Here is a 22,353-nt window from a genome sequence, read left to right on the forward strand (position 1 = left end):
GCATGGTAACAAGATGAACTTATCGTAAAATCTATACTAATTTAAAAATGAATTGATAAATATTTCCTTTATCTGATATGAACCCAAATCTCCTGTTCTCCAAGCTAAAATCTTCCTTTGTAGAAGTATAGAAACAATTTAGCAAGTTTCAGATTGCTGGACGATCATATATTCTGTTATATTCTAAAGTTAAATACCAAGATTTGAGGTTTTGGAATTCAAGTTAAGAACTTTAAATTGACACACATCCTTTTTTATTTAGTCACAGAATGTGCAGGTTGTTAACTCTCAAATTTTGCCTACCTCTAACTCCTCCTTGAACTATGTGGCATGCTGGACCATTTAATGCAGCAGTCAAAATTTAACCATTTGGTAGGTCAGAATACACTCACAGTTCTGACTTGGTAAGCATACCGGTGACCCCCACATTACAGCCGTTTGAGTAACGGAAATTTAACCCAATAGAATTCACAAATCACTACCCAAAAACTCACAGGCAAGGTATTGCAGCGGTTAGCGTAACACTATTACAGCACCAGCAATCCGGGGTCAATTCCAGCTGCTGTCTTGAAGGAGTTTGTACATTCTCCCCATGTATGCATGGGTTTCCTCCGGGTGCTCTGGTTTCCTCCCACATTCCAAAAGGCGTATGGGTTAGGAAGTTGTGGGCGTGCTAGGTTGGCGCCAGAAGCTTGGCGGCACTTGCGGGCTGTCCCCAGAACACTCTACGCAAAAGATGCATTTCACTGTGTGTTTCAATGTACATGTGACTAATAAAGAAATCTTAAAAAATCTGAGACATGGAATAACATTCACACATTTGATTTTAAAATGGAATTTATGTGGGGAAAATTTTTTTTTCAACTTGTTTCTTTACATGTGCAGATGCTATGGCTTTGTGTTATGGAAAATCACTATACAAGCCCCCCCCTCCCCCCCCACCACCCCTAGACTTGGGGTTGCCTGCAGTAGGTTTCCTTCCCTGAAGGATATTAGTAAACCAGAAGGGTTTTTATGAAATTCATGATCACTATTCCCGGCGCTAACTTTCTAATTTCAGATTTAAGTGAATTTAAATTTCCCTAGCTGCTGTGGTGGGATTTATAATGATGTCTCCAGACGAATATAGTCAGAAATCTTAACTATCATACAGGCAAAGGGGTCAAAAACTAAAGTACATAAATTAGAGGTCCTCGGTGAAAGAACAAAAAATGATAGAAGGATTTTTGATTACATTAACAAAGCAAGTGGTTAGAGTTTAGAATGCACTGCCAGGTGTAGCAATGGAGGTTGATTTAATTGTAGCATTCAAGCAGGAGCTTGGTAAGCATCTCAAACAAAGGGATTTGCAGGCTATGGGCCAGGGGAGGTGACTAGGGCTAGCTGGAATGCTCTTACACAGAGGCACTTTGGACTCAACACACCAAACTACTTCCTTCAATGCTGCAATCATTATGTGATTCTGTTTTCCTTGATTCCAAGTCCCAATGCTCCAGATTTTGCTGTCAGGCATCAGTTTTACAGGAAATACATCTATTTAGCCTAATTCCACCACCGCCCAGCATGAGACTATAGCCCTGCAGGTTATAGCTCTACAAGTGTAATCCAAGTACTTCCTAAACTTGATAAGGGTTTCAATCTCTTCCAACATTTCAGGCAGTAACTTCCAGATCTAAACTATCCTTCAGGTGAGAAAACTTTGTCATTTCCGTACTATGCCCCAAACAACTACGTTGCAAGCTGCTCTCTACAGATCTACTCATTACCCTTACTATAATCATTCTACACTTTTAAATTTAAACTTTATGTCTGCACTGTGTAATGAATTGACCTGTATGATCGGTTTGTAAGACTAGCTTTTCATTGTACCTCGGTACAAGTGACAATAATAAACCAATACCAAATCTATGCCCCTCTGCTAATTATACTAAAAAGAATTCTCAGGGAGCAGACTAGGGAAAAGTAAAACACTTTAAAAAGAAACAGTCCAAACATCCTACCATGCAGAAAAATCAAAATATATAAATAAGGTGGAAGCTCAAAGAGCCATCTTTAAAAAAATAAAAAAGCCACACAAAACCAGTGAGGTTAGACTGTAATTATGGCTTAGTACATGATTAAAAACTCATTGCACCTTAGGCAAGTTGACATAGCATTTTCAAGATTTATTCCAGCAGAAATAGTTCACAAGTTCATGAAGTTCTTGTAACTTCACTGATTTCTTACAATTATGCCAGAATAGCAGTCCATGTAGTGGTCTGGAATTCTGTCTGACATGGTGGTAGAGAGCTTCATCATTAAATCTCACCACAAATTCTAGGCCAGTGTTAACTAAAAATGGTATGCCAACAAAAAAAGGACAATCAATTACGATGTAATATGGCACAATTGCTGGCACAGAATGAAACAAAGATCTGTGCACAAAAGGCAAAAGAATGAAAGATATGGAACTAACTTTGCTGCCATCCATTATGGTAACAATGCAAGGAAACTACAATCAACTCCAAAACTCCATTCTCCAGCAGTTCTTAGGCTTTCAGTATTACTTTGTAATTCTTCAAAATCATACCATAATATACTTGAAAGTGGGCATCTCCAAAATTGAAACACTAGGTACTCCAGCACAATAAACACACATCATGTTCAATTTTCTAGCTTATCAGTTTTAATCAAATGTCCATGTGATTTGTGTGTGATGTACAGTGATGTCAAACAAATCTTTCTGCTCAATACAAACCTGGTCAATTAGTTTAAGTTCTACCTCTGGATCAGGTAGTTGAGGTCTGAATGGTGCACTGTGAATTGCTCATATTCAAGTGTGGTACTAGGCAGTCTACTCCGCTGAACATGCCTTCTTTATAACAAGATGTTCAGGCAAAGTTCTATATGCTGTGCTTGTACCAGTAGCTAGCAGAGGTCCAAAGATGCTGCTTCAAGAGCAGCAAAGTATGTTTCTGGTACATATGCCAATATTCCTCCCTCAGCGAAGCACAGGAAACAAAAGATGAACTGGCCATTTATCTCACAACCTGCTGCACTTATCCATATAACTATTAGTACATTCATTCCAATAATCTATGCAATATATCGAATGACGTTCCAAAAATAGATATATTATCTGTTATTGATCCAGAACTTGCTGGTGAATACCAGAAGTCACCCATATAAATAAGTGCCAGCAAATCCAGAACTTGAGTGTCTTAAATATTGAAATTTGGAAATCTGAGTCTGCTGACAAATCATTAGTGAACTCTGTTAAGAGTATGAACCTCCTGGCATTTCCTAGTATTGAAGCTGGGGAATCTGCTTGTGGATTTTGTGCCAGATCTAAACTGACATAGGATCTCAATAGTAACAGACATTTTATATCCACAAGAAAGAAAGTTACGATAAAGAAGTGTTTGCACTAACGGTTTTTAGTTATTTTAAAATCATCCTGTAGGTTTATTTTAAGAAAACATGAAAAAAAAATTTGAACAGTTTTTAAATACATCTGATAATTGGGATATTCTAAAGCTTTGGAAAAGAACAAGAGCTTTTGTCAAAATGCAAAGCTGGAGGTGTGGCTTTGCTGTCTGTTAAAGGTTTCTTCAGTTTTAGAGAATGGCCTGTTCTTGTTCACCCATGAATCTCTGTTGCACCAGTGTTATATGCAACATAATCTGTTTATGTTGCATATAACACTGGTGCAACAGAGGTTCATGCCAATCTGGTGCAGGAGGCTTTCATCAAATTCTTCTTCACGGATATGTACAGGAAAATTGCATAACCCAACAGTGAGCTCTACTAAGTAAAAACAAGATTATTATCTCAACCAATACCTAAAAAATTATTTGGAAATTACTTGCAGCACTTTTCTCATCAGAGTCAACATATTCTATTGAAAGGTCCAATAATAAAACTCAGCAACTATTTATTTTATGATTAAATCTAATTATGAAGAAAGACCAATCTTTCCCAATTGAAAAGGTTTTCAGTTCGATGTCCCAAACAGATAAATTATCTTGGCCTCCTCTTGAAATCTCCACCATTACAGATGCCAGTCTTCATCCAATTCAATTCCCTCTGTGCTATCAAGAAATCGCTGCGTGCACATGATACAGCAAAAAACAAGGGACTGACTTCGCACTGAACAGCTGCGCTACAGAACTAACCATACCCCTGGCAATGCTGTACCAGCACTGTTAGAGCACAGACATCTATCCAATGTGGAAAATTGCCCAATTATGTCCTGCAGAGAAAGTCAGACAAATACAATCCTGCTAATTACCAGCAACCCAATCATCACCAAGTGATGGAAGATGTTGTCAAGTGACATACTTTGCAATATGCTCACTAATGCCCAATTTGGGTTTCATGAGAACCACTTCTGAACATTGGTCTAAACACGTCAAAGAACTGAATTCCAGGGGTAAAGTGAGAGCAACTGCCTTTGACATCGAGCAGCAATTGACTGTGCATACATCATGGTGCACTGGTAAAACTGATGACAATAAGCATCAAGGCAAATAAATGTCAACAGCTGAAGTCACGTCTTGCACAAAGGAAGACAGTTGTGGTTATTGGAGGACAATCATCCCTGCCCGAGAACATTGCTGCTGGAGTTTCTCAGGGCAGTATCCTACTGGTGGCTACTATAACAAGGGCTGGGTATCCTGTAGAGAGTAACTTGTGTCCTGGCATGCCAACATCAATCCACTATCCACAAGACACAAGTCAGATGTGTGATGGAATAGCCTCCAATGGCTTGGGTAAGTGCTGATCCAACAACTCAAGCTCATATGATCCAGGAGAAAGTGGTCCACTTGAGTGGCCCACCATCCACCACTCTAAACATTCACTCCCTCCACCAGCTGCAGTGAACACAATCCACAGTGCTTCTCCAAAAGCACCCTCTAACACAGAAACCTCTACACTGAAGATGAAGATTGCCCATGGCATTGTTGATGGATCTAAATTCTGGAACTCCTTACTCAACGGCATTGCGAGATGATCTGCATCAGAAGAATAGCACGCCACCACATTCTCATGGGCAATAAAGGATGGATGGTAAACACTGGTCTTGCCAATGACGCCCACATCCCAAAACATTAATCAAAAATATGGTTAATAATTTATTTGGGCAGTTATCTCATCTTTAAGTGAATAAAACCAATTTTCATGTCAGTCACCATACTAAGTACATTGGAGTATTGAAGGCTGGTTTCTACTTGCCTGGTCTAACTTCCAAAGTTGCTCTGTCCATGTGATTTTCTCCTTTTGCATCAGTTACTTTTAAACGAAATGTGTAAAGTCCTTCAACCAAATTGGATAGGAAAAGCACAGGCTGGTGGTCTGAGTTATTCAGCACATCCTATTAAAGAGTAGTGGATAGTATATAAGAAAATTTGCATGGAAAAATATAACTCAAGGGCAAATTCTGGATTAATGGTGATGTGAAACATCAACAATCAAACAGGGTTTTTTATTAGTCCAGAAGGATACAGGAAACATTTTAGGATACGATAAAGAAATATTGTTAGACTACTCGTGTTTGGGAGGAAGTTTAACAAATAAACTAGTTAAACACTTGCTTTTGTTTCATTATTGGCTCTTAGAACAATATTCAGAATAATACATTTTCAGACATTCTGTACTGAAGTTTATTATAATAAATTTAGCATAATACATTAAACAATGACAACAGCAGAATATGCTGCAAAGTTTTCATAGTTAATTTCACCTGCAAACTTCAATTACTTACTCCAGCTGCTGGACTGCTCTCATCCCGCATCCACAGGTAGCTGACAATCCCCTTATCATCTGATGATTTTGATCCATCAAGCATTGCTGTGTTATTAGGAAGGGTTATCACAACATTCTTTGCTATCTTAGCAACTGGAGGCTTATTAATTTCTGTAACAAAAAAAATGTTATCCCCATTTTAGATCTTAGAAAATACTATATTATACAGTAAGATTTACATATCAGGTAGAATGCAATACAGCAATTAAGTGTCCACTCAGAAAACTTAATTCATAACTATAGGACCTTCTTCAATGATGATGGTTTAATTATGCATTCCAAAGACCCATTATTAATGCAGGCTATCTATAAATAATTCCACCTTCCTATGGTTGTGCAAGGTAACCCCAGGCTTACTGATGATCAACAACATGTAACAAGGAATTTTACTCAAAGTGTGCTAGCCTTCTTATGACATTTATAATGTATTACATTTTGTAAGAATGGGCAAAGATCTTCAACCACATTTTAAATTTTATCTGGAATTAACAGAATCATCGTGAATTAAGAACAAAAGTACTAAAATTCAGCAAGTCAGCCAGCATTTATGCAGAGAGAAGCAGAGTTCCTGTTTTATTTCAAACTTCCTGTATTATTTCAAACTTCCTGTATTTTGTCCTTGAATTATTGATGTGAATTAACCGCAATTCTGTAGAGTTATGGGTTTACAGAGTTTGCTTGATAAGATTTTATCCTGTTTTATTTTGGCTTTCTTGTTGGTGTTTATGAAATTAAGTAGATATTTGAGCCATGTACAGTTAAGGAGTTATCCAAATAGACTTGGTTTTTAATGGCTTGGTTAATTTTTCACATACCTCTTTTCAGATGAATGCATGGTATTTTTTTAAAAAAAGTACTTTCAACCACAAATATTTGCTGGAACTTGATTATTCTTCTTTGTACTGAATTTAAATTTACAATTTGAAATTCAAGACATCATGCAAGACCAGAAAAGATGCCTGCACACGAGAAGCTCTCTGGCAGACTTGCAATGAACATTCATTGAGCAAATCTTTTCCTGGTTGTAAAATTTGATGGTAGGTCCAATGTTCGCCTTGAATCCTGACACAATATTTGATTTGTACAATGGATCAAATAGACAGTTGCTTTAAAATGATACATCTGTGTGAGAACATTTTAGACTTCAATTTCCATGTCTGTTATTTTTCTTAATGTCACTTTCAACATTTTGTTTGTGACATTTACCAATTAGTAGATTAGATATTCTATAAAGGTATCTATTTCAAAATCAATTAATCCAATATCAATCAATCCCAACTAGTTCAGAATCTCCATCACAGGAACGGCGTGCATGTACAAGCTAACATTTGATCTTCAAATATGTCCTTCAACAAGATGCTGACATTTTCACAAGTTCTGCAGAAATCAGAAACATTATTAACTGAAGTGTCAAGTTCTTCTTCACTTCCCCTACAATTTTAATTTCCTCATGAATAAAAAATCAAGAACAGAGTAGCCATTAATGAAGGAACCATAGAGAAAAACAGCAACATGATATTTTGTAATGATCATTATTACTGAGCTGTTAGTTTCCTTTATCAACTGAATGTAAACCTATTGCTGTCATCAGCAGATCTGAAGACATACATACCTTCCCTCACAATGATGCGAACAGAATCATGACTCTCAAGGTTTCTTTCATCCTTCACCGTCAGTGTAATCTCATATGTCCCAACCTGGAGACCTGTTACTGTAGCAATAGCACTGTCTGCATTCTCAATTTTCACACCATCTGGGCCACTGAAAATATCAAATCATCAAACTTTACCTTAGGTTTGGGTTAACATGGGGTGGGGGGGGGGGGGGCGGCACAAATTATTATACTGAGTCAGAAGTAAGCTGGCTGAAAGCACAGGTCTCAAAACATTTACCTCAACCCCAGATCTGAAGGCCTGCTTCCCAAAACACAAATTGGCATTTTGATAAATCTTGATTAAGTTCTTGATTAAGACACTACATAAACAGTGTTTAACTTCAAAGGAATAACTAAATACTATTTTCATTTCAGTGGAAATCTTGCAGTCATATTTTGCCTGACTTTATTCGATGCTGACAGGTTACTGACCTACTTTTTCCCAAGTATGGGTAAAAAAAAGAAACGATTTGAAGAATCCTCTGAAAGAACATTCAGAAAGCTTTAAAACTATAGATTTCCCCACAAAGAAGCCATTTATCTCACTGTCCCCCTCCCAATTTATGAAGAACTACCCAACCTTAATCCATCTTCCAGCACCATGTCCTAGGCCCTGCAGGTTCTTTAAGGAAATGCCCATAGAACAGTTTAAATGTAATCAGGCTTTTACCTTTCATAACCTTTCAGGCAGCAAGTTTCAGTCTCCTATTGCACCTTTGGTGCAAAACTTTTTCCTCATCTCCCCTCTAATCCTTCAACCAATTACTTTAAACTTATCAACCCACCAAGGTAAATAGGTAATACCCATTTGTTTAAGCCCTTTTTATACGCTTAAGTTTCCCTGAGCATCCTATATTTCAATGAAAACAATTCTTGCTATTCCAAGCTTTCCTCAGAGTTACAGACTCTGACAACAACGTCTTCTGTACCCTCTCGAGTACAAACAAATATTTCCTGTAATGTGATGAGCAGAACAGTACTAATATAACCTGCCTTGCTACCTTAAAGGACTTGTGGATGTACATCAATGTGTCTTAATTCCTCCACACCACCCAAAATCCTCTGATTCCTTCTATATTGCCTTTTCTTATTGCACCTCCCCAAATGCTTTACCTTACACTTTTCTGGATTAAATTCCATTTGCTAATTTCTTCTCAGCTGATCAGACCATTAATATCCTCTGCAGTCTGAAGTTCCTCTGCCCCATCCCCCCCCCTTCACTGCCAACTACATAGCCAATTTTTGTACCACCTGCAACTTTGTGATCCTATGTTTGTCCAAATCGTTTACATTTAAAAAGAAGAGTACTGAGCCTTGTGGAAACCCACCAGTACTAGTCTTCTGGTCAAGATCACCAATCAACCATAACCCTTAGCTTCTTGCCACTGAACCAATTTTGTATCCAATTTGCCACTCTCCCTTGGATTCTAAGGGCTTTTACTTTTGTCACGAACCAGCAACAAAAGAAACACACTGAGCATGATTCAGTGTTAAAAACTATTTTATTAATCACTACTTATGATAATACGTAAAATAAAAGTAAAAATGTTAGTATGTCAGAATTCAAAAGTGTTAAACCTTGAACGTTAACCCCAAAACTAAACTCTTTGTGTGTGTGTGACAAAGTCCAAAACTCCCGGTTCAGGAACGGTTCTTAAAGTTCAGTTCCACAAGCCATAAGGTGAAACATGAGCAAGGGCTTCTTCAACAACCACCGTTGTCAGAAGATAAGACGTAGATGTAGAAAAACAGAGAGAGAGTAAATACGAAATCCAAATGTTCCACGATGGAACCCAAACGACACTTCAGTGTTTACTCGGTAGTGACTTTCTCACCCCGAAAAGCATCCGAATCATGGTCGTCCACACACAAATACCTGTTTCCTTCTACAGGTCAGCAACAAAGTGAACTCCACCGGATTACTTCCAACTTCCATACATGGATTTCAGTGGCAGACACAGTTATAGTTTCTCATCCATTGATAGAGAAAACTAGCAGGCTGGTGTCTCTCTCCCTTCTCTCTCTCTCTTCTCTTCTTCTTCTGACTTCTTCAACAACGTCATTACGTCCTTTATCTTCTATTGACGTAAGCACGCCACACACACAAATACACACACACTCTCTATCTTAAAGGGACATTCACTGAGTCTGTAACACTTTGTCTAAGGGCTTGTTGCAATCTATCAAATGCATCAAATCCACTGTTGTCACCGAATTTTTTTTGTTTGGAGGTATCAAGAATCAATGAAGACACAAACTTCCCTTTACAAATGTATGCTGATTGTCCCTGATCATGCCTTTCTAAATTAAGGTCTATAGCTTCCCTCAGAATAGATTCCAATAATCTGCCCACTACTAAACTTTAACTGGCTTATAGTAACATAGTTTATCACTTCAGCCTTTTTAAACAACTGCACGATGTTTACAGTCCTCTGGTACCACTCCTATAGCCAGTGAGCCTAGTTCTCTTACAGGGAAAAGGAAAAGGCCCAAAATGCTTGCAGAAATAGGTATCAATTACATTGAGAAGTCTATCTAGATACCTCTAAGCAAGGAAAAATTCCCCACTTAGCTGCTCCACTGGATAAGGAACTCTAACATCCTCACTGTAGTAACAATGTGCACTCCGATTTTCCATGTTTCTGTTGGGGCAGATACTACGGAAGTGTCAATGCAAACACCGGCCACTTGTTGCAAGTATCTGCAACTTTACACGTGGACAAATCTAAAGCTCATGCCAGTGCATGGCCAGCAGATAAGTGAGCTGATCAGATTTCCAGACTTTGGATGAATAAAGCAGAGTTTTTTTTTTAAATTACACGTTTTGCTCTTAGCAGGTGTTTTTAAAGGATCAGGCTAGCTTATGTCATGTCAATGCATGAAGGCAACACATTGAAGTTGAACATTTCTTGACAGGACAATGTGGTAACATTTGCCAAAGCGCACTCCCCCAGTTCTGTGCTGCTCGTGCCCTAAAGGAAATTCTCCTGGATATCAGCACTGCAGCACAATTATTAAATACCAAATTCTTATCTGGACAATGAAACTGAATAACCTTTAGCAATGTTGTTTACCTACAAAGATGCTGTTAAGCACACAATCATGACTTTTTAATGTTACAGGTAACTTAAATTTTTTTGTTTGACTATAGTTATGTTTAATGGACCAGTCCGTGACAAACCATTGGTTTATATGAGTGTACTAATGAGTGTTTTTAACCTTGTTTTTTCCCAAAGATAGGATGTAATCTTCTGGTCATCTGTGCTTTTGCTGCCATCCAATGTTGTGCTGTCCACAGGGAGTGTCAGCTCTTTATCAGGTCCTGAGTCTGCTACTGGGGCTTTGTTATTTTCTGCAAAAATTGGTAACACAAGAGAAAATAAATTTTAGTGTCAAACTTCAGAGGTGCTGCATTTTTGAAAATCCTATGCTTTCAGTAAGATATTAAACCAAGGTGAAGAACCTAAACAACCAATAAAGTTTGGCTGATCATTTGACTCGTGCATTTCTGGAATCTTGCTGATCACAAACAGACTGTTCCTTTTGCCTAAAAATAATTACAGTTCAGAAGCAATTGATCACTTTTGAAGAACCTGCAATGTCACAAGGATGTGAAAGGATGCTTTATGAATGCAAATTGGTTCTTCTGTAACATACAGCTGTGTAAAAATGTCACCTGGCTACTTTCAAATACACAACGTATTACCTATGGGTAGCAACACTGATTACATTCCTCAGGCATGATAAACAAAAATTAGGTTAGAGAACAAAAACATGTAACACTTGTTTGTGCAACCAGGCCTCTTTAACACATACCTGGCTGTACTATAACCATCACCTCAGCGGTGGCCTGGTGGCCTACTGAATCTGTAACAGTTAGTTGGAAGATATAGTCCCCTTCTTGCATTGCTGATAGTTGGAGTGATGATGTTCGTACACCCTGAACAAGAGGAAAATATGTTGTTATTTTCTTAAATAATTATTCAGTGTAGAAAACAAACAAACAGTCATAGTACATTAGCAGCAATACCAACTTAAACCTTCTCTTCTGTTACCTTATGGTGATCAAAGCAATGTTTTTGGAATTTATCTAACTTCATTTCAGTCAGACAAAATTGATTAAATTCTCTGAACACATTGCTACAAATGAATGATACCAAATTTAATTTACCTTTTTATCAACCAGAACCATGTGGATTTATATGCTTTATGGCTTTTTCTCCTTCATGTGTGGATTCACTATTATTAATTTCATAACTAACATGCTCATTTTATCCCTCAAAATAGAATATTCTTGAATTTTTCCTACCTGCATTTCAACCACCTTGCCCTTGCTTTTTGGACTTAAGGACCACTCATAGCTGACAATACCATGGTCATCTGTGCTTTGATTGCCATAGAGCATGATGGAATTCTTGGGCAGTGTAAGGACCTGATTTGCACCAGCGTTAGCTACAGGTGGATAATCCACTGCTTTATGCACAGTAACATACGCTGTGGTTGAGTTGCTAGCGCCATCAGAATCCACAACTGTTAAGCTGAAAAAAAAGAGGAAATAAAATTGTGCCAACCTTCCAAGCATACTTCCCGGATAACATTAGAAATGCCCAATTCAACAAAACACTGCAAAATTAGCAACAAATGCTATAATTATTACTTTAAAAGGCAGAAAGATTCAGATAAAAGCCTTATCAATGCTGAATTAAAATTATTCAGAGGATGTGACTGCAGTGGGAAGAGTGAAGAGGAGATTCCCCAAGATGTTGCCTGGGATGGAGCTTTTCCAGTTCTGAGAGAATGCACTGGCTAGACTTATTTTCCTTGGAGTGCAGAAGGCCAAGGGAGAACGTAATTGAGGAATATAAAATTATGTCAGACACAAATAGGGTAGATAGTGAGAAACTCTGTATCTTGGTAGAGGCATCTCTAACCAGTGTACATAGGTTTAATATAAAGATTATGAGATTTAGGAGGGGACTTGATTTTTTTTTCCCCACCGGAAGGTGATTGATATTTGGTCGACTTTCTCACCCAGAAGGTGGCCTATATATGGAATGAGCTGCCAAAGGAAGTGGTTGAGGCAGGTACATTACTAACATTTAAAAGGCACTTGGACAGGTACATAGATCGGAATGGTCTAGAGGGATATGGGCCAAATGCAGACAAATGGAACTAGCTTAGGTGGGAATCCTGGTCAGCATGGGCCAGTTGGGTCGAAGGACCTTTTTCCCGTGCTGAATGACTCTGTCTCACTGCCTGAGGAGGTAGTGGAGACAGGCATTCACACAACACTTTAGTATTTAGATGTGCGCTTGAAACACTGTGGCAGAGAAGGCTGTGGGCCGAGTACTAGAAACTGGGATTGACATCAGTGGGAATTATTGGTTGGTGTGGACATGATAGGCTGAAGGGCCCATTTCTTTACTGTATGACCACCTAAAATTACACCTCTTTGAAATACTAAGATGCTATCCTTCAGAAAATACAGAAATAAACAAAACTACAAGAAGAGAGATTTGTGCATCAAGCTTTTTTTTTTAAAAGCAGCAAGGCTTAACTAATGTAATTTGTCCGAAACATTAACTCTTTTTCCATTCTCCACAGATGCTGCCTGACCTTGTTTTTAAAAGTATTTAAATCTTATGGTATATGACTCACTCTCTCCAAAACATCAAGATGAAAGTAGTTTAATGTAGGTGTCATTTAAAAATACGAAGATGTCCAAACTAAGGCCATAAGCCTTATGTTACCACCATGCTTAGTTAACATGGCTCATGGAACTCAGCCCTAATCTTCCTTTTATTTTTCATGTTATGGGCCTTTTTCAATATCATGGACATGGAAATTTGGAATGGCTAATGGATAAAGCTGGAACACCAAGATCTTTTGTTACCTGTACTGTTTGATGTATGTAAATACAAATTAATGGGAGCATTGAAATACATTTTATAGCTGAGTTGTAAGGATTCATGGTAGCTATCATAGCAGCATGGAAACAAAGTCTGAACATTCCCACTGCACAGGGTAAGTACAATAAATTTAGAACAACCTACTGAATCACAATTTAAGTACATCTGTTGTGTTACCACAATAATTTACAATTTCAAAGAACTCAAAAAAGTGTCCATATTAAAATGTTTGCCTTTGAACACATTTTCTGTCTACTAAACCTTATCTCCACTTGGCATAACTTTGAATCAATATATATCCTGATGTACGTGCTTTTGATAGAAGCTCATATTGGCTGGTTACTTGAGTTGGCAAGGATCGGTACAAATTATGATTAGCATAGGTAAGAAGCTGATGAAATGAGAGATCACCCTATAATGTGGGTTTGTTTCTTTTGCTCTTTCATTGGCAACCAAGCCTTCAGTTTTCTGGGCACTTAATTTGGAATTCCTTCTTAATTTTATTATGTTTGCATAACTTTATATCCTTGACTATCAGTTGGTCACCTGTTCTAATATCTCCTTATATGTCACTACCAAGTACATTGAAAGCTCTACATTGCTGCAGGTAGATAGGAAACAGTACAGTAAAAAAAAATTAATGTCCTACAATTGATGTGTCAAATAACATTCCTCAGGTATTTGCACTAAGTTGTTCAGATTTTCACAATATATACTGGTGCTTTGGATGATTCAACAAGAGTGCTACATATCCAAATATGTAGATGCCACTGAGTGAAGAGGCAAAGTAAGTTCCACAGATGGCAGCAGAAAATGATATAGGGATATATAACTAAATGAGTAGGTAACCCTGTGGCAGATGAAGTCTAATACTGATAACTGTAGGTTTATAGACCTATAGACTAGAGGGTGACTAAAAAAAAACAGCTGTTTCAGGAGTACAGGAAAAAATAATGAAGAAGGCTAAAAGAACATTAGCCATCTCAACAGAGGTGGAACATGTAATGAGGAACTGATCCTTCACTTATATAGTCCATGGATCAGACCACATTTGTGTTTAGCAGAAAGAGTCCTAGGCAGGAAATATTGGGCTGGGAGGAAGGATTGTGTCGATCAAACATGTTTTTATGCCCTCACACTTTATCCCTAACTGGCCTGCTTGTAGATGGCCAATCAAACTAGACTGAAGCATTTTAGGCCCCACTGTTAAAGCTCTGTGGAGGCAGGGCCTCCAGCACTGCAGAGTTGAGATCGACTGCTGAAACACTGATAAACACTTTGATAGCCAGCAAAGACCCAATTCCAACTGTGCCAGCTGTACAAGCTAGGAGGGATATCTAAAATCAAAGTAAATTTCAGAAATTAAAAATAGATGATAAGACCATAAGATACAGGAGTAGAATTAGGCTATTCGGCCCATCGAGTCTGCTCCACCATTCAATCATTGTTGATTTTGTTTTTAATAATTAAAAGTTTAATTTTAATATTTTAAGTTAAAATTTATGTAAGATAATTGAAAACTGACTTAACTTCCCTTTTGCCTCCAAATGCAAAACCTTACAATTACCAAAGAAATCAATGAAATGGATTCTCATATGGTGCAAGATTGAAGAGGTGATTTTCTGATGAGATGCCAGCAAGATTAGGTCCTGCCAGCCAGAGGAAAGTGACAATTTGCATCTTAAATCTGTCTGCAAGTCCAGGATTTGTGTCTAAACACCAATAGATCAGTTCAGGACCAATGGCATCACCCAATGAGATCCAGTCCCTGAAGTCCAATTAACTGAACAGTAAAACAAGCTTCCATGTGGCATGTGCAATAAATGCAAATCACTAGGGGGCAGTCTCGAGTTTCTAGTTATGATTTTTTTCAGTAATGGGCAGAAACAAATTAAATGACCTCAATTTGTGTTAAATTTACTGTAATCATTACAAATTACTGCATCCCTCCCCCAACAGTAGACACTTCTATTTCTGCTTGGTTTACATTAACAAAATTCATGTCTTGGTCCATTAATGAACTTTATTCCTACAAACATTGAGGCAAGTTATGATTCAATTGTAATCTCTTCCAATGACTGAAATGATACCCAGTGGATACTCGATCTTGGAACATCTATCACCAAGAATGAATCTTCTATTTACATCTCGTATTTCCCAATAGTGTTAAGACTAACAATTGAGACAGGATTTTAGATAACTCAGCACGAATCAACTGTATGCTTTGATGAAAAAAAATGTGCAACCTAATTATATTTTCTTGGACAATTAATCTGGGAATACAGTTACAGTGTATTGTAGCATGCTAAACTGCAGCTTTGTATTTATAATCTCCACCTGGTGAGTTGTCATACTTAGTCATGCCATCCAATAACCATCAAGCAATTCCGCAAATGGAGGAAAACAAACTATGGTATAAACCATTCCCAGCTGTAATAGCTAAACTAGATCCAAGAGCTAACTGAAAGAGCACCATGCCAGCTTGGGTAGTGCAGAATGGGTAGAATTACAATTTTATTCCCTTTCTGTAATGCATTTAAAAGGGGAAGAACATCGAAGTTATGCCTCAGGAATATATCCAGCTAATTCACTATGCACCGTGCAGTTTCAGATTGTGTTGAAGCATCCAAAAATTCAATAATAGTACCTCCTACTAAACTGGATGCTGGCATCCAATAACTGGGATGTTGTTACAACCCACTGGCTATGGTTGGGAAAAAAAATGATTTACTTCATTTCCAGCACAAAGTCTTATGTATACTTAAATGTTTGCACTTAGGTACCTGAAAGTGTAATTTCCTGGGACCAAGTTAGTCAGCTTTAATATCTGAGTACTTGCTGACACCTTCTCCTCTCGCAATGGACCCTTCAGCTCCTCCCATTGGTAACTTATGATTTTATCATCATCTGTGCTTTCTGCAAATAGAACAATATGCATTTCAAATTCAGCTGATAATGTATTACAACAATGCTAATTAATTATCATGATGCTAATGGCTTCAAAATAGGTTTTCCAGAAAAGCAGTTAATTGTATGCTGGACTCTAGGCATATGGGAATTTGTTCTGGTTCTAACAAATTAAATATTTGTACAAAACAGAATTCTGGTCAAAGCTTATGATAATTGATAATTATTCATGTTTGTGTTGGTCAGAGTCAGAGCTGTACAGCACAGAAACAGGCCCTTTGGGCCAACTCGTCCAAGTCAACTGTGATGCCCATCTACACTAATCCCATTTGCCTGCATTCGGCTCATACCCCACTGCTTCTTTCCTATCCAAGTACCTGTCCAAATACCTTTCAAACATTCTAATTGTTTCTGCCTCTACCATCTCCTCCAGTGGACATTTCCATATATCCACACTGCATGAAAAACTTGCCCCTCAGATTTCCCTTAAATCTATGATCTCTAGTTTTAGACTACTACCCTGGGAAAAAGACCCTCATTATCTACCCTATCTATCCCCTCAATCTCATAAACCTCTACAGGGTCACTCCTCAGCCTCCTACCCTCCAGTGAGAACAAACAAAGCCTATCCAATCTCTCCTTGTAACCAAAACTGTCCATTTCAGGCAAGATCCTGGTGAATCTTTTCCGCAGTCTTTTTTTTAAAATGCTACCACATCTTTCCTGCAGTGTGGTGACCAGAAACGTACACAATACTCCAAGTGTGGTTTAACCACTGTTTTGTGCAATTCCAACATGTTGCAACTCTTATACTCAATGCCTCAGCCTATGAAGGTAAGCATGCCAAGTGCCTTCTTCACTCACTATCTTATCCACCTGTCACCATTTTCAGGGAACTATGAAATTGCACCTCAAGATTTCTCCATAAACCAACACTCCCTAGGTCTCTGCCATTTACTGTATATGCCCTGGTAGCATTTGACAACCCAAAAGGCATTACTTTACACTTGTCTGGATTAAATTTCATCTGCCAACATTCCACTCAGTTAGTATCACTTAGCAGTTTATAAACAGTATGTTTCCTCCTTTGCACTTTTTTATTAAACAGACAGCAAAATTCAAATAAGGAGATAATATAAAAAAAACTTATGAAAAGGAAAAACACCCTAACAGAATTCTAATTATAGCCCAATAGCAGATTGGTGTTACATTGAAGTAAATCTGTGAACTTACGGCTCCCATCAATAAAAGTAGATGTTGTTGGCAGTGAGATCTCTTGCATTTTTGGAGAGACTACAGCCACTGGCAATTGATTTACACGAGGTGCTGTAAAGTAAACCATTTGTAATTAAATTAAAGCAATACTAAAAGGAGCAGATTTGGCAAAAAAAATTCAACTAAAAGGTGGCTTTGCTGTAAACAAAAGGTATATTGAAGATCAGCTTGAACAAAGCAGCAACAAACCCAGGTTCACAGAATAGTCTTCTCATCATTAGAATAAAATTCATTTACTTCAAACCTTTGGGTAAAGAAGAACCTTTTCAATATTTCACATGCAAGCTGTTTTCAAGATTAGGATATTCAAATGATTGCAACTGAAAGTATGGCTCAGATTCAGGAAGCAATTACCAACAGTTCCATGTGGCATTAATCGGGATTTCTCCTCAAGTGTAGGTGCCTGGAACTTGGTGGCCATTATTTGTCAGCAGTTTCTTTTCTGTGGTTTGACAATGGACTCCTCATGAATGCCCATACGAGGATAACTTGAACCAACTTCTTGACCATTACTGGATCAGAACACTCCCTTCCTTTTGTCCTAAGTGCCCAGTTGGGTATTCTGTCTTTTTTTTGGAAAAGCAACTCCTGTTGTCCTTCATAACAAGCCATTAGATTGGATGACAGAGGAAAAAAACTGCCATCATTGCATCATGCGAGTGCTATCAAGGTCAGGTTTCCCACAACAACATGAAATTTGCCCTTTGAACCTGCAGGGTTAGCTTGGTACAAGAACAACAACTCCACTCATTTGATTGAAGAGGCAAGTTTGAGGGAAAAGGTAATTACAAGGGAAATTAACATACATTTAATTAGAAAGAGTTCAAATGTTTTGGCTTTAAATTTTTAATAATTTTTATATATATTTAAAATAGTTTTTGAAGTCTTCTAAATATCAAAATATTCACTGGTACGATTTGAAAATTGTGGGCCAGAACCTGCCACCAGCACTGAGCTACTTATTCTCACCACTGACTCACAAAAAAAGTATTAACTGGCATTCTGCAGAGCCCCACCCAAACTTGAATCACTGGTAAGTGCCATCCTGATCCTAAATGACGAGGCCCTGTGCAGTTGCTGGGACTTCTGTGACATAGTGCTGTCACTGGAGTGGACCAGAACAAAGCAAGATCATGAAATACCTGGGGGGAAAAAAAACAAAAGCCAACAAAGCCACATTACTGGGCTTTGCAGGAAGTCAAAATTGTCAAGGGCTTCGAATATTTCTTAATGTCACCAACATTCAAACTTCCAAAAGAACTAAATATAAATTTAAAAAGTAATAAAAATAGAAAATAAATAATTAAAACAATAAAGCAAACTCAATACAAAATATGTAAATTACCTTATGTCTGGCCTTTTCTCTTACTGCTAGTAAGTAAATGGCTGTGCTGTTTCTATGCCAAATTTAGCTAGTTCAATGAGCAGACTGCTGGGGAACTGCAACAGCTTGTGCTCAGTGATTGGACTCCATCAGACAATAGCTGGGAATTTTCCAGTCAAGTTTAGCCAGCAAGTTCAGCCAGCAAGTTCAGGGTTTCCACGCAGGGAATGTTTGCAAGTCCCAAACATATTGACACTTACTTTGCTAGTATTTCTACACAAGTTCTGACCTGTTATGTCTACGCATTTCATATTATGAAATTCAATATCCATTTATGATGGAGACTGCTTCTTAAGCTTGTTACATTATGACTACAGGCTCCTGTCAGTGGATGTATTTCAAGGTAGACTTAATTATAAAACACTACATATGTGGTTTCTATTATAAATATAGGCACTGGAATTTATAATGGAAAAAGTTGACAATAATTACGTTGGTACAAGGGCTTAAATATAATATTGACATTAATTACAGTACAAAAAGAACACAACAGGGATTGAATTATACCTGTGTGCCTCGGTTTATTTACTCTTTACCCTTTAACTACACTTTCTTCAAAAGACTACACCTGGTTTTGAATTTCATGTGCAATCCAATGTAAAATCAACTAACATTAAATTTAATAAATGTATGAATTTCCTCTGCAAAACTTGACTAATGACAAAATATTCCTCAAAATCTCCAATTAAAAATCTGACCTCCTGAATTATATATTGAAATTGCTACTAAATGGTTATTTAAAATCCCACAAGTTAATCTGTACGGTAGATGAATATCTTCTGCATAATGATGGTTTTGATGCTTGAAACAGGAACAGATCATCAATTTACGTCTGCCGTTACACAAGATCATTTACAGTTTATCTTGTGATCCGACAGAAATGCTAAAAGGTATGTAGAAGTAGAAAACACATTCTGGAAAATATTCAAGGATTTTAGGAATATTATGCACATGCTATTAAATATACTAATTTAAAATATTAACATCTATTTGAACACAAAACCTCAACTCTTTCTCTTTTCATAGACTGGAGTGTTTCTGCCTTTATTTCATATTTCAAGCATTTGCAGTATTTTGCTTTTGTATTAATTCACTTTGGTTAAATAATTTTGGGTTATTTCACTTTGCTTCCCTTTTCATAATTTAGTTTCTAACCTCACGCATTGCTCTTTAAAATATTTGAAATTTAATTTTGACAATGCATCACCACATTGAGCCAATTAATTTGCTGCTACATACACGTTAATGATTTTTAGTTCTCAGCCATTCTGTCCTGCTACACGAGATTCAATCTAAAAATCATGAATACAAACCTGGTTTAACAGTCACATTCACTGATCCTTCTCCATATGCATTGTCTCCTTGAACAATTAGCTTGAACATGTAGAAACCAACTGAAAGCTGAAAAATCAAAGAACCAAATTACCATTTAGTTCAATGTGCAATGCACAGCACAAACATTACACTTGTGTTAAGACTACACATATTAATCGAATTGATTAGTGGTGATCTTCCAAACTTCCCTTGATTCTGTAATAGGCTGGCCTAATACAAGAAAGGAAAAGGACAGCAAAATTGGTAAACTAGTTAGCCTGATATCAGCATCAGGAAAACGCTGAAATCCACTAAAAAAAATGATAACAGAATACTTAGAAAATCTGTGTGACTGGGAAGAAAACTGTGTTTGACAAACCTGATGAATTTTCGTGAAATATAGAAGTGACATAAATAACCGGTTAAAGGAGAACCAGTGGGTGTCACATATGCAGATTTTCACAGTAAGTTATCTCACTAAGGATTGAGGATAATGTCGGTATGGATAGAGGATAGTTTAAGTGGCAGGAAACAAAAGAGGAGGAGTCATTAGGTCAGTTTCAAGTTGACAGACTGTCAACAGGTGAACTGCCACAAAGTGCTTCCCCTTCAGCCACTTAATTAGTGGCCCAGATTAAAAAACAGCATAACAAATCCAAGTCTGTTGACGATACAAGGCTGGGTGGGGAAGGTGTAAAGAATCTGTAAAGTGATGTTACAGGTCAAGTGAATGGGCAAAAAATGCCATATGCAGTACAGCACTAGAACACAGATGCTGAGAATAAATTGATTGCATAGTGATTAGCCAGAACAGATTTATCCAGCTTTTTACTAATACATCATATCTAACTAACTTTTCAAATTGCCAGGGAGATGCCAGCGTTGTTGCTATGCTCGAACAGCTTGGATAAAGGGAAGATTTCTTCCAGAGTGCAAATCTTCAGTATTACAGCTGGTATCGTCTGGTCCCATGTCTTCACTATATTCAGTGCTCTCAGCTGCTTCTGGATGTCAGGTAAAGTGAATCAGATTGGCTGAAGACTGGCTTCTGTGAGGCTAAGGTCTCAGGAGAAAAGATCATCCACTTAGCACTTGTAGTTGGACACAGTTGCCAATGCATCAGTGTGTCTTTGGCAGGGCCCAACATCAAGGATGTGCATATCTTAAAGGCTGCTCCCTTTTGTTAGCTGTCTACTTGTTCACCACTACACAGCAGGGATAGAGTGCTTTGACATGATCTTGTTATAGGAACACTCACTTCTGGCTATTGAATGCTGGTTAGCATTCATGGAGTCCTGTGCTACAGCTTTCCCTAGGTTGATACCCGAATTTAATGTAACGTGGTGCTGTTCTTGGCAGCCCCTTCCAGACTTTTGGAGTAAGAAATGAATATTTCATAAATGAAGAAACAATAGCACGTGGTGGTGTGCAGAGAAACCAGGTATTGCCAGTACATGAAATGCAGAAAATTAACAGGCAGGTGCATAAATAATTAAGACTCAAGGTACGTCAACCTTTACTGCAAGACTGCAGAGTACAAGAATAGGAAGTTCTGCAACTATATCAGGAGCTACATTATGCAGTTTTGGTCTCCGTGCAAAGGGAGGATATACCTACCTTACAGGCCTCACTTCATTACTTTTGTTGATTCCTTGGCCAAGGACATTGTCCTATTAGGAAAAACGGGCCTCTATTCTCTGGAGTTTAAAAGATCTTTAAATAATAGCACTGAAATATACAATTCTGAGAGGAATTGATATATTTGATGCAGAGCAGTTGTTCACTCTGGCTGGGGAGTTCTAAACAAAGGAACACACATTCAGGATGTGGGATCAGCTATTTAGAACTAAATGAGGATAATTTTCTTCAGTCAGAAGGTTTCTAATTTTTATAATTCTGTGTCCAAGAGGGCTGTGCATGTTTAGTTGTTAAGTGTAGTCAAGGCTGAAGTTGATATATTTTTGCACATCAGGGGACATGGGGAATCAAGCAGGTAAGTGTATTTGCATGACCAGCCATGAAGTTATTGAGTGCTGGTACAAACCCATACATAGTTCTAATTCTTAAGAGAAATACTTTTTATGTAAAGCTATGAAATATATATTATGTGCTCTATATATTTATAT

General features: G+C 37.7%; 1 protein-coding gene across 6 annotated transcripts in view; it reads right to left on the reverse strand.

Annotated features, from left to right (window-relative positions):
• Nucleotides 1–22,353, reverse strand: part of LOC127581648 (dyslexia-associated protein KIAA0319-like protein) — a 78,601-nt gene that overhangs the window by 19,539 nt on the left and 36,709 nt on the right. For all 6 annotated transcript variants that reach the window (XR_007957979.1, XM_052036216.1, XM_052036212.1 and 3 more), the window contains exons 7-15: nt 20,227–20,314; nt 17,488–17,580; nt 16,131–16,263; nt 11,748–11,976; nt 11,255–11,378; nt 10,658–10,790; nt 7,397–7,545; nt 5,744–5,895; nt 5,215–5,353 (exon numbers count right to left, since the gene is read on the reverse strand). Coding sequence is in view for 5 of the 6 variants with exons in the window: in XM_052036216.1 (XP_051892176.1) it covers nt 5,215–5,353; nt 5,744–5,895; nt 7,397–7,545; nt 10,658–10,790; nt 11,255–11,378; nt 11,748–11,976; nt 16,131–16,263; nt 17,488–17,580; nt 20,227–20,314 (1,240 nt within the window). In the remaining variant the exon portion in view is untranslated. The remainder of the gene's footprint in view (nt 1–5,214; nt 5,354–5,743; nt 5,896–7,396; nt 7,546–10,657; nt 10,791–11,254; nt 11,379–11,747; nt 11,977–16,130; nt 16,264–17,487; nt 17,581–20,226; nt 20,315–22,353) is intronic.

Source organism: Pristis pectinata, chromosome 22 (genome assembly GCF_009764475.1).
Source record: "Pristis pectinata isolate sPriPec2 chromosome 22, sPriPec2.1.pri, whole genome shotgun sequence".
Classification (NCBI taxonomy): Eukaryota; Metazoa; Chordata; class Chondrichthyes; order Rhinopristiformes; family Pristidae; genus Pristis; species Pristis pectinata.